Consider the following 14167-nt stretch of genomic DNA (forward strand, 5'->3'; position numbering starts at 1 on the left):
TTGCCTCAAACCAGTCGTTGTCTACTGCTGAAAGCTACTACACAACTGCGCCAAGAAGTGATAGAAGAAGGTCTGATCACAATGTGCTTCACTTATCTTAGGAAAGAAGACAAGCTGGCAGAGACAGTAAGATGCCTTGGGCAACCTTTCTTGCCACTCATGGAGACATTGACATGTGGCATAAAAACATTTTAGTTGTCATGGTCATCATACAACAATAAATTCAAGATGTGACCTGGCCTCCAAATTCCCCAAATCTCAATCCAATACAGCATCTGTGGGATGTGCTGGACAAACAAGTCTGATCCTAGTGAGGCCCATACTTTGATAAATTCTTCAGCAGTCTAAGTCTGTGAGTTATACCACTGAGATAGCCTTCTTTTCGATATATGATCTTCTTTTGGCAACAGTAGCCACATTCACACAGCCTTTTATTCAACATTTTGTACCTTTGAAGACTACCCGAAACACTGACTGTACTTTTAGCTTCGTAATTATTGTCAAAGCTGTCACTGCTGGTTAGTTAATGCCAGCTACAAATTCCACACCACCAACCCAGTGATGTCAGTATTTATTTATTTTTAACACCTGACTGTACAACACCAGCATGTCCTTTAAAAATGTTGATCAAGGTGGCATTATATTATAATATAATTACATTGGTGGAGTTCAAGTTTCTAACTTCCTGTTACTGTGCATGGCTGTGTTGCTGTGTGACAAATGTAGCACCCACGTCCTGAATCACCATTACTATCTGAGTGGGGCTCTGGCTTCTTAATTTAAGTTATTAGTTCAGGAAGAAGAACTCCGAATTCTGCAGGAAGTGAACAGCAGTGTGGCCTCACACACTGCTGTTCACTTCACGCCGCTGGTGTGTGTCCTGGTCGGGATCTCTGGCAAACATACACACGGCTCTAAATCACTCATATTCATAGTCACTTGTACATTTCTGTGAACTCAGTCCGAGCAAACATAACAACTACAATAATTCACATTAAATATTCGTAAATTCAAATAATGTTAGGCTACTACATTCAAAGGTGTGGAAACTCACTCTTAGCATGTTAGCATGGGCTAATCACTCATAGCCGTGAGCACAACTAATGGTAAAACATTCCATATTAACCATAAACACACATAAGCTCTATTTACCAATTCAGAAAATCTTAGTTTGCATCCACCGTTAAACTCTGCATTTAACACAGGAAACAAAGGCAAACGATAGCAAGTGCTTTATCATAGGCGTCGTCTTCGTGTGTATCCTGTCTCTCTGTTCTCCATTAATTTTTGATGTCCCGCCCCCTTAACCTGTTTGATTGGATGATTCCGTAACCATGACAACTGACATCAGACTGACAGGTAGTATGAGACAGAAGGACAAAGGTGTTCATCAGACACTATAAACACTAGAAATATATTATGACAAAATGAACTTATGAACATGAACACATTTATTTACTAGTTGTTAAAGGGAGCTTCAATTTAGCACGGCTACACGAATGTGTTGAAACATGCGGTTGGTGCTGTGTTTCCTCCCACCCAGCTAGTCTGGCTCTCCATGTGCATGGACGCTGCTGAGGGACTGCTAGGAGTTTGTTTTGATTTCGTGTCAGCTTTCTTACATTCTGTCATCTCTTCTTCTTTCTATCCTATATCAAACTTTAATACATTCTTGTATTAAATAATATATTAAATGAATGTATGAATGTTTTATCTCAGTATCTGTTTTTATCTTTCTGTCACCATCTCTCATCTAAATCTATGCTATTTTTCTGGTCTGATTTCTTGGTTATATGTTACTCTTATGCAGTTTACTTTTTCTTCATCGAGTCAGTTTTTTGTTTCTTTTGTTGTCTTCATTTAATTTATTTTCCTTCTACCTCTATACATTTGTAACTCTTTTACCTCTTTGTTTTCCCCAGTTTGCATTCCTGTGTTCTGTAACATGTAGCTCAATGCTCTCTACAAGAAAGTCATCAATATTCTCATTTAATAAGGGTATTGAGTAGACTTGTTCATCTCTGGTCGTCTAGCTGCTGTAATCAAAGTCTGTTTCTCTTTAAGTGATCGCAGCACAAATACAGTAAACAAGACACGCGCGCGCACACACACACACACACACACACACACACTCCGAGTCTAATGCAGCTGATCACAGCCTTCTCTGTCAATACTTTCCTCTCAGTGTTGGTAGATCAGACTTTGGTATAATCAATTTGGAAACAAGAAGCAAAAGGCAAAAGAAAAAAAGTATATATATTATATATTATATATATCATATTATATAAAATGCAATATGAGGCAGGACGATGATGATGTTTTTTGTTTTGTTTTTACAGTTCAGATTTTGGAAAGATACATGTGGCTATTTTATAAGCCTTATTGTTTTGTTGTGGTATGTAGTGGTGGGAGAGTGTTTTTGTGGTTGACTCTTCAACATTGCGTTGTTGTGTAGAAGTGTGTTTTAGCCATATGTCACAGTTGTGTGATTGTGTTTCAGCGGTGGTCAGTGCCATCCCAGTGCCAGCTCTGGACTCCTCTCAGTATCCTGGTATCCTGCCTTCACCTTCCTGTGGTTTCACTCACAACAAGTTCAGCCTCAGGCCGATGCCCTTCCCCAGCCTGACTGTGGACAGAGGCTACACACCAGGTACTATCATACTACCATAAAGACAGAGATAACAGCTGAGGTATACTGCCAGGAAAAATGTAACTGAAAATGAACCATTACACAGACTACTATCTTCTAATGTTTGCCTTGACACACACTTGAGCTAATTCAGAATCAGAAATTATTGCTGTCTATACACACAAAGAATATGTCTGATTCTGTGATACTTAATAACAAACAAAAAAAACACAAGCTGGATAAACCAAGTTGTTCTAGTGCAAGATAACCCTGATTAAGAAACCAATAATTACCAATACTCCAGAAATATGTATGTATAAGTATGTTTATTTATATCCATATTAACACCGCAGTGTGGAGATAAAATGTAAAGATTTCACATAATTTAACATAACAGTCAAGCTTGTGTAAGCCACTGGCACATTAAGTGGATTTGAATAAGTGGAATTTGTCTTCTGGTTACAATATTATATGTATTTATTTATAAATTTATGCACAATATTAACACCAATGTACCAGAGGCAAGCAGGCAGCTGTGGTAAAGAAAGATCCTTTTGAGAAAGACTCCTTTAGTATGTAAATACACTGATCATCAAAGCACACATCTAATGCAAACACAACGGAAATTGATTGAGTCTTTCTGTTAAAGAGCTGCCAGCCGAGACAATCAGATCAGATCCTTTATGTCTGCTATAGGCACTAAATGTGTGTTATTAATGTGTGGCTGGAGTCAGTGGCTGTAGAATGCTATGATAACCTGAGGACTGAAGCAACTTTTATGTTAGTAACAAGCATGAGCATATTTTGTTTTTACTTTATAGTCCTCACTGTAGGATGGTAACTATCCTGGGTCTTTTTTTACTGCTATCTGGCTCTATCCCCTGGCATTTAAGACCTATTTTGCTGCAGAGCTAAATGCTAAACAATATGCTGGGAAGGCATTCATTCAATAATTGGCTAATAGCAGGTTGCATGTATCAATGATACACAATACAGGGGCTCAATGCTGCTGGCAGTGCACACCATTGCAGGATAAAATGGTAGAGCGAAGCAGATGCAGAGAGAGAGAGAGAGCTTTTAAGATACCTCCTGAACAGAGAAACAGAGATAAAGAGGCTACATTTAAAACTGCCTACTACACTGGCCGTATGCACTGATTTGGACACAATGGCTTTATTTATGGCTATTCTACACTGCAGTATGCAAAAAATCGATTTGGGATAAAATGTGCACAATACACCGTTCTAGAACATCTTGTTTAGAGCAGATCCAATACATTATCCATGTTCTTGATATAGACAGAATAACATTATTCTCCTAAAGTAACAAATATCAAATGTGAAATAAGAGCAGTAAATGTTCTTCCTCAAAAATCATCATAAAAAAAAGTAGCTAGAAGATTGTAAAAATATTGTATTCACTTTTGACTAAATGAAAAATGGAAAATGTATTTGTTTTATGTAAGCTGTTGTCAAAAACAATATTGTTTATGCGTAATATTTATAAAAGGGAAAAACAACATCAGGGGGTGAATAACTTTTGGACAAATTGGAAAAACAGCCCATGAATAAGCCTGGTACCACCGAAAGGCATGTGCATAACATGCCAGTTTTTTAAGTCAATTAGCATGTTATTATTAAGCTTATTTTGTGTCATTTTATTTAGTTTCCAGTGATTTGCATTTACACACCATTGCAATAGCAATACAGAAGGGTTTTGTTCTTCCTTGTGTTTAATGATCTTAACCTGCTTTTAACCCCTAACCTTAACTTGTAGTTTTTAATGCTTAACCTCAACAAGTGACATCAAAAATGAACTACAAGCAAAACAACAACAAGTAAATGATTAGTGCTAATTTCATATATCTGATCTTTTAGTGCAAAAATCAGGCAACAAAACAAAACAAAACAAAAAAAACAGTCAGACAATAAAAGGAAAATATAAGGTTCTCTTTTATGTTATTGCTCAATAAAACCTTTGACCAAAAAAACAACAATTTATATGCAAATAAGTTCAGAGAACTGCTACCAATTATCATTTACCTCATTTGTTTAATGATTAAAAACAGGTTTCTGAGAACACATTTCTAAAGACGTCACTCAATGGAATTACCATGGTAACTGGTTGACATGATTCTCCCTTCACTCTGGAGCATGAAACCCTGAATTTCCCTCATCTTTTTATCCCACATATTCCACATTTTTGTTATTTGGTCCTAAATACACAGTGAGACTGGCCGACACTGCTAGTCTCATCAGCTTTTTTCCCCAGATCATTTATATATATGTGACATGTGAATAGTCCACCGTTTTTCAGCCAGGTGCTGCTAATCAAATGCCGCTGATCAATCGATCTTCAGCAGTTGCATCAGCTCCGGTCTGAACCAGCTGCTAACACTTCAGTTCACTTGGCTCGCTCACCAAGTGTGGAATAGATCGAGTGAAGGGTGAGGAATATAGCAGGAGCTGTCAGTATTGAGGATAGGAGCAGCCCCATGGTTCAACAACTTCCCTCCTATTTGCAAAGTCAATGTGATCGATTACCGTACATTGGTACATTGCTGCTTTTCTAACTGAATAAAAAACATCCTGTTCACTTTTTCTGTAATGAATGGCATGCCATACTGATTTTAACAGGAACAACTGTACCTTGCAAGCCAGAGGATGCATTAATTATGCTCTCCATCTGTCTCTAATTGGGCTGAAGATTTCATGAAGTTTCATCTCATGTGTCACTGAGATTCCAAGTGTTCTTCTTTCTTCAGCAGAAAGTTCTCTCACTCCGCTCATGTGTCTGTGACAACAACAAAAAAGGATTGTTCACAGTAATACTATTAGCCAACACACAACAAAAACATGGCATAACTCTGACAGGGTTTCTTTGGTATTTTAATTAAAGTATTGTTATATTGATTTTTAAAGGGTTTTTTTCCATGAAAGGAAAACAACCAGAAGCCTAAAAAAGGATGATGGAGGATACTAGGTCACTCACAATAAATGGTACACATGCTACATGCAGACTATGCCAAAAGACCAATGCCCATGAGTTAACACTTAAGCTATTTAGACCATGTCTCTTTATCTGTCTGTAAATTGCATGACTACTGTTGTTCCAGTCCTGTAATGTCACCAGACAGATTGGCTGAATGTCACAAGTCCCCTGAATGTCACAAGTCCCCTACCATGATTTTACATGTCAGGGATAGTCATGTTACATTTCCCTGGGCTTCTTGCAGCTACAATACAGAAATAGAAGCACATTTTCTCAGTGCATCACTGTCTATGGAAACAATTTTCTGTAGCAGGAAATTCACATGTTGAGCATGAGGTTGTTTTTTCTGTTTTTGTGTGTTCATTCAATACAAATCACAATGTGATTCAACCTGTTTTAATGTTTTATCTTTGTGTTCGTTTCTTCCTGTCCCCTTTCTTAATCTCTCACAAAATCCTGACATATCTGTATCCCTCCTTCTTCTCAGCTATGCCCTCCGACACGTCCACCAATCCTCTTCTGCAGCAGCAGCCTCCCCCTCAGCAGACTGCACCCCTCCTTCCTGGTTCAGCCACTTTGCCCGGGGAACATGTTCCCACAGTCGGCCCAGTACCAGGGAGCTCTGCTGCAGCCACTGCTGCCGAGGAGGTCCAAGGTGGAAGCAGTCGAACCATCCCGACAGCCTGCGTCCGGCCTACACACCCAATGAGAAGCTTTACCAACCCACTCCTGCCGCCACCCATGGGGACCATTGACCCCAAGGTGTACACGTCCATGACCTCTAGTGAGTACTGCTGCTTATAACTTACACATTGAGAAGAAAACATAGGACACGCATTCCCAAATAATTGTTATTGTTGGCAGAAAAATATAAGAACCAGCATGTCAATGAGAAAACAATGAGAAAAATCTACTTGTCCTGTAGTGGAGGGTCACAGGGGGCTCTTTGGCAATCTTTTGGCATGTCACAGGATGATATAACATGTCTAGAGTCATGTTCCAAAGTTAGTACCCCCTCCTGTGTTTGTGTGTGTGTGTAAGATATGGAATCATCTGATTGTAGTGGGGCTTCTAAAGTATTAGGCAACTACTGTTTTTCGCTGTGCCACTATTTATTTTAGCATAACAAAACCAAAATGCAATATAGACATTTGCAAACTAATTATCCCCCATGACTCAGGGACTGATGATCAGCCACACCTACTGCAGCTCATCTAAATAAATCCTATGGAAGCTTTAAGGGAGACAATAACATAACACAGCATATGGATATGTGACGTCACTCATTGCTTTCTGAAGAGCTGTTTTATGTCTCTGTGGGAGGCTCAGATGGTTGCCATGTTTGCAGTTTAAATAATATAAGTAATATAATTTAAAAATGGAGATAAGGAGATGAGGAGATTGAAGATCAAGATTCAATAGTAAAATTATTGTATATATATATATATATATATATATAGAGAGAGAGAGAGAGAGAGAGAGAGAGAGTACTAAACGACAAGAAACCCAAACATGGTTGAGGTTGTAGCAAGCGAAACAGCGTCTAACTCCCTCCTCAAAGATATCTTTCATCTTTAACTGGATTTACTTCAAACTGTACTCAGGATCAGGAACACCACCCCCACCAGCTTCACCTCGTATTTTTTATTTTATTTTTCTTTTTTGTCTGAGCTTTCCACCAACAAACGGAGACAGACAACCTTGATGTGACCCATGGTGTGTGTTTCACACCTCCAGTCCTGCGAGTCTGGTAAATATATCTTCTCTGAGGAGACAAGCCACGGTTTCCCCTCCACTCTCATATCTTTTCTGACAAAGCCCTGATGTCTAGCCAGACAGAGTGAAATAGTTTTTTTTGGCTGGTGTTGTTTCCACACACACACACACAAAGATTGGATTGTGCCAGCACAGCACATAGAGGTCTTTGCCATAGCTATTATTTCTTTATGTGTATAAACTATTACTACCTTAATATAATGTAATGTTTGGACTAAGAATGTATGCACTGGTTGTCCAACACAGGTCTAAATGGATATCAGGAGAAGGTTTACATGGCTATGACTTTTTAAATTGGAATTATGTCTGTGTGTAAAGAGGTTTTGAGCTCATGTGAAACCAGCTGAGCCAAACAACTGTCAAATAACCTGTAGGGTAGTTGAATTTTATAAATTGTATAAAAAGAAACCCTGTGCATAGGAAGCACTTTAGTTTTCAACATGACAACCATCTAATCCACAAGACCATCCGCCATCAGACTGTCCGGACCTCAATGGAAAGATCTCGAACATTCATGTGCTATAATACAGAATACACAAATAATGTTGCCAGTGTCAAAATGCTTAGGAAACATTCAAGTAAGTTGATATAACCACATTCAGCTGCATAACGTTCTTCACATGCTTCTTCTAAATGTAATTTCAGGAGATGTTTTTGCCATTGTAAAACTGAAAACTAGCATTCTTCAGTGTATTCTGTTCCTGTTGAGCCTATTTAAGGTGTTTTGTTTCCCTGGGAGAAAAAACAATGTTTATTGATTAGGAGGCAATGTAGTGCAGTGCTGAGAGAGGAGGAGGGGACTGCAAGGAGAGGAACCCTCAGGATATGTTCAGGTTTGAGGTCAAACAGGGAATCAGAGATGAGGAGGAAAAACAGCCCCCCATTGTTGTATCGTGAATTTTCTGCGATGTTATTTGTCATGTGGAGACAAAGAAACTGAATTCATGTATTAATCCACTTATTTGTTTAACAGCTTGAATAATCTTTTTGGTTTTGTTTTTTTGCCACGGATTAACTGTTTTCACTGATTTCTGTCCATTTTATTTGTCTAATCCTGTAGTATTTGCAGCATCAGTGTTGTTCTTGTTTTTTTGTTCTTGTTTAGTTATTTAACATCTATAGACCTCTATACATTTTTGAAAGGGAGCATATCAGCAGCATATCAGCATTTCTCAATATTTCAGAGATACAGAGTACAAATACTTTGCTTTGTTTAAATATAGAACCTTTTCTTTCTTACTTTAGGTACTAGCCTCCCGAAGCCCCAGGTGAAGACAGCCTCTCTGGGTCAGGCCGGTAAGGCTCGGTCTCCATTGTTGCCTGTCTCAGTACCTACAGCACCAGACCGGCCAGAGGATGAAGGAACAAATCCTGCTGAGGATTCAGCTGCCAATGTAAGTCTGCATGGAAAGAATGATGGAGGAAAGGTTGTATATTTATTTTTAGGCACATGACTGGAGCAGCGTCAATGTCAAGTTTTTTTTTTTGGTATCCTTTTAATATATTTTAGCTTCACTGCAACATATAGCCTCACATTGTGGAATATTCACTACAACCCAGTAACACATTTAATATAGTGACATATACATACATTTACATATAGATTTTAGTGTTCAAGGGGTTCAAAATACTTTTGATATTTAATATTTTTCTGAACCTTTCTCAGTTTTGTGTTATGCAGCACCAGAAGCTTAACAAGTAGAGCAGAGATTTATGCATGACTCTTAAATCACAGTGTGACATCTGATCTTTAGCCCAAGTTAAATCAGAGCTGCTATTATTAAAGACCTAATGAATTATGTAGTTTTGGAAGATCAGTGTCTTTATGTAGCTTCTGCTATTTTGATTCCTGTATAGGATAGTTAGTTAGGAGAAGAAGAACTTAGCCTGTATACAAGACTCTTGTTTCCGTGAAGCATAACTAATAGCACTCAGTGGTGGCAGACTACACCCACTGCTGACTGTAAATAAAGATGTTTAGTAGATCCAGGTTGGGTGCTCTCCTGCCTCTGATTACACTTAGCAGGGAGTAACTGCTAGAGACATGACTGTTTATCTTTTAATGAAGAAATTCATGTATGAAGTCCCTCTTGGGACCAGCAGCTTTTTACATTGTTTTGAAATTGAAAGTAGGAGTACAGCAGAGTACAGAGGTGAGGGAGGGAGGGGGTGAGAGAGACTAGAGGGAGGATAAATAGAAGAAAATAAGGAAGACAAAGGTAGAGTTTAAAGGCCATGAAAAGTACAGAAGGAGGCTGGGGACAAGAAGAGGCAAATTCAGTTTTTAAAATTCAATTTTATTGTTCTTCACAATCAATCGCAACTCAGTGTGCTTTACAGAAAGCCAGAACCTAAAGCCTCAGAGCAAGATGGGAAATGAGGAAGAAAAGATGATCAATGACGATGTAGGGAGGAAAAGAAAATTTGTGGAGAAGAAGAAAGAGACAATAAGATGGAAAAGACTGAGGTTAAACAGAGTAAATACAGAAAAACTGAAGATGTAGAATAGAAAGAAGAAAAGAAAGAAGATGATGCTCAGAAGAAAATAAAGACAGAGTGAGGAGGTGGGAGACATAAAAAGGGGAGCCTGATTGAGAATGGAAGAGTAACGACCGAGGAAAGAAGGACAAGTAGAGTGAAACAGCAGATGACAAAGTAGAGGGATGCTGGACATCAAGAGTCATTCAATATTCATGCAGGAAGGAAGCGTCACCACGGCAACGAAAAGGAGGAGAAAAGGGGAAAAGTGAGGAAGAGAGAAGAGCAAAAGATAGAGAAAAGAAGCAAGTGAGGAGACGGGTAATGGAGGAAAAAAGAATGAATGAGAAGGACCAGGAGGTGTTGTCATAGCAACAGGGAGGTGGGGCGAAATGCTTCAGGAGGAAGGGGGGCTTTGTGAAAGAAAAAGAGTAAAGAAATAAAATAAAAATAAAAAAAGAAGAGGAAAGAATGGTTAACATAAGGGCAAGGAGTAGATGGATGCTTTGGGGGAGACAGGCCATGAGGACAAATAAAGTGCAGACAGGAAGGTGGGAGGATGGGAGAGGAGATAGAAGCGGTAAAGGTCAGCAGACTTGTCCCTTTATCCTGCCTCTATCTTTGTGATTGAGCTAGTTGTTTCCCATCAGCCCCCTGGCCTGTCATTCATACACAGACACAGAGCTAGTTGATTGACTTATGATTGACTCATCCTACAACGCAGGATGAGTCAATCATAAGGACAGTATAATGGAGCAATTATGTTGTTACACCAGGACTAGCATTATATGGAATTGGGTCAAAATAAATTACAGTGCATTCATAGCATTCATAGCATTAAAGGAGCATGTGACCTAGTGAACGTGTTTTTTAGTGTTAGGGCAACAGCTGTCACTGGAAGGTCTTCTACCGCTGGAGCTCCCTCTTTAGTCTCAAGCGGAGGTTAAAAACTGCTCAAACACAGTTTGAGTAGTCTCCTCCATCCAGACAGCCCACCCTACCATATGGAACACACAGCTCAGGAACAGGACAAAGGGCCCATGGTGTTGATACTACCTCCAATCTCCCCCAGATCCCGATCCCATCCAAAACACATGGCACACACAACCTGTAAGACCCAAAGCTGCTCATGTCCTAAATGTCTGACCCCTTAGTAGCAGAAGGACCTGAATTTAATGTATGGCTCATCAGTGTATTCTCATCTGTACCTACCTGATGTGTGTTTTAGGTCATGTGCTCCGATAAACTAGTTTCTGATTCCCATCTGATGATTCAGAGTACATAGTTACACTCAAGATGTGTAATAGCCGAGCTGCTACCCATCAGTCTGCTTCATCTGGTCCCTGTTCACCTCAGGCGGTCTAATTTTACCTCTTTATGCTGCATTTCTTCCCAGTAAAAGAATGATGAAGACAGGGTGTTTTATTCCAAGCCTGTTTAACAGTAGGAATCACAGCTCCACAGCTTCTATAACAACTTTTTGAAAATAAAGAAATGAGTCTTTTTGATTATACTTACCATTGTTTTTATTATTATATAGAATATTGTATATTATATTTTATTGAAATATGTATCCATGCTCTAAGTCTGCTTAGAGTGGGGCTGGAGCCTATCACAGTTGTCAGTGGATGACAGGCAGAGTACACATTAGACAGGTTGCCAGTCTAACTTGGAATAACACACAGATAGACAAACAATTAGCTACGCTGACCCTGGCTATGGCCAATTTACAGCCATTTAACATGCACATCTTGCATGGAATTTTGGATGAAGCCAAAGTACCTGGAAAGAACTCATGCAGGCACTGGGAGAATGTACAAACTCATCTTTCATCTTAACCCACTATGTTCTGGTACCAAGTCACAGGGGGCTGGGGCCTATCTGTTAGGCAGGGTACAGGATGCTAACAAACAGTCACACCTCAATCAATTTAGATTCCCAGTTACCCTAACATGCATGTCTTTGGTATGTGCGAGCAAGCCACAGCACCCTGAGACAGTGAGAACGTGCAAACATCACACAGAAAGGTCCAAACCAGATTCAAACTAGGACCTGTCTCCATTCTGAACACAGAAAAAAAAGATACGCTACATTTAATCCTCATAAGTAACTCATAGAGATAATAACTTCACGATAGAATACCTCCTTAACTACAAACAGTCCTTTTCTTATACAAAAAAAACAAACGTGTCAAAAGCACCTTTTAATGCGAGCACAGAGCCTGAAGCAGAAAGCCTAAGCTAAAAAAATTAAAAAATCACGTTACCAGTGATCTCTGAGACGAGCTAGCTAACATAATGAACGAAACTCCAGCACCATCACACTGTTATTTTCAGAGTCAGACATCTCCAGATTCTAGACTTTAACCATCTCTTCTTGCTTGTGTTTTATAATGAGGAAGAAAATGCACACATGAGTTTGAAGAACGAAAATATTCAGAGATCACTGATACTGACCTGGTGACACAGAGACTTATTTGCTAGCAGTCTAAGTCTATACACACCAGATTGTTAATTAAAAAAAAAACAAAAAACGTTTGTCATATGGGTTGCTACACACTTTCTATTATTACTAATTGATTCCTATCACCCACTGAAACACAAGCTGGGGTGCTCTGACAGTGCTTCTGATGAATCCAGTTTTTTATTAACATCCTGCCATCATCGGGCTCCGCTGATGCTTCAAATGTAGGCAGTTTAAAGATCTATATATATATATGACTGGAGGGACAAAAGTCAATCTACCATGAATCTGTCTGGTTGGGTTAAAAGCTTTCCGATTGCTGTAGTGGTGTGAGCAAGAGGGAGCTGTTAAGGGGTGGGACATGTCACAACAATGGTGCTCAAGAACATGGTGGAGAAGCTTGCTGAAGATGGAAACTAACCAAGTGATGCTTAAACCTCATCGGCCTGACAGGATGCAGATTTTAAGTAGAAGTCCTCAGTGTATCAGTATTTTAGCCCCTTAACCACAAATCATATACATGTTGCGCATCGAATGATAGATAATCTCTACAGTGAAAATTTAATAACCATTTTTTTTAGTGTGTGCATTTCTACATGTGCACCCAGGGTATGATAATTGGAACTAAAGCCAGAAATAAAATAAATAAAATGTGACATGCACAAAAATGAATAAAACCAGCCACATTCAATATATTTATATGTTATTTAATATATACTGAAGTGCAGCACTTCAGTGTCACAAATTAAATGCCTACTCAAATCAAAAGTCTGCATTCAGGTTCAGTAATGAAATGGTGTTCAAAGTCGTGCTGTCTCAGTGTAATTCAGCATATTGGAGCCATTTAATGTTTAGTCACAGCTTGGAGCAGGCACATTGTAGACAAGAGATAATACATGTTATTGGCCTTAAGCATTTCACAGATGTCTTTTTTGTGCTCAGATAATGTCTGCAGGATCCACACACCTATGCAGATTCCATGCTGACATTAAGATGGGGGGCATAAGCTTATTGCTTTTCTTATCTCTGTATCTTTTTATCCCTTAGGTTTATGAGCAGGATGACCTCTCTGAGCAGATGGCAAGTCTAGAAGGGCTGATGAAGCAGCTCAATGCCATCACTGGCTCAGCCTTCTAACCTCTGACCTGACCCTGCCTTCCCAGCCCCGAGCCATGGTCCAGTCTGGAACCCTTCTTCAAGCTTTGATGTTGCCTGTTGTCTGCCATCTGAGAGTGACAACAGGTCAACCTGGGTTTGAAGATGCCTTCATGGAGTCGAACCCTTTGCTGTGCTGAGCTGGGCTTGTTTGGTTTTTGCTGGGATCAGACTGGATAGAATGGAATGGAGCAGTGAATCAACACTACAGCAGCACAGCAACTCTTGAGGAGTTCAAACTGAAACCACTCGGACACGTAAACTAGAAAAAAACACACACACATTTCCTAACGCCTCGACTTATTGGAACAGAAGGAAAAGGGTTATCACAAAAAAGAAGACATATTTATGAGATTCCTCATATTTCTCTTTGTGATATTTATTAGCATCTTCCTCCGCTGAGCTCTGCTTAACTCAGTTACTGTGACTGTCCCACAAGAATTTTTCATGAACGCTGTTGGAATTGTTGCTTTTCTGTTGGAGTATTTCACTTTGTGCATTTTCAAGATGTGTAAATGGTTTAAAAATACTACAAGAACCTACAGCAAGAAATAGGAAAACACATCCTCAGTCACCAAAGTTTCACCAAAACAACCTACTTTCTCACAGGTCCAAGACTGCCTGTTGAGATGCAGGAGACAATCACCATGGTCTCCTGCATGTCTTTTTCTAAAT

General features: G+C 39.3%; 1 protein-coding gene across 1 annotated transcript in view; it reads left to right on the forward strand.

Annotated features, from left to right (window-relative positions):
* dcc (DCC netrin 1 receptor) overlaps positions 1–13474 on the forward strand; it is a 136346-nt gene extending 122872 nt beyond the window's left edge. The window contains exons 26-29 of the mRNA XM_028418483.1: positions 2501–2650; positions 6108–6404; positions 8642–8790; positions 13385–13474. Coding sequence (XP_028274284.1) covers positions 2501–2650; positions 6108–6404; positions 8642–8790; positions 13385–13474 — 686 coding nt within the window. The remainder of the gene's footprint in view (positions 1–2500; positions 2651–6107; positions 6405–8641; positions 8791–13384) is intronic.
* The last annotated feature ends 693 nt before the right edge of the window (positions 13475–14167 follow it).

Source organism: Parambassis ranga, chromosome 12 (genome assembly GCF_900634625.1).
Source record: "Parambassis ranga chromosome 12, fParRan2.1, whole genome shotgun sequence".
Taxonomy (NCBI): Eukaryota; Metazoa; Chordata; class Actinopteri; family Ambassidae; genus Parambassis; species Parambassis ranga.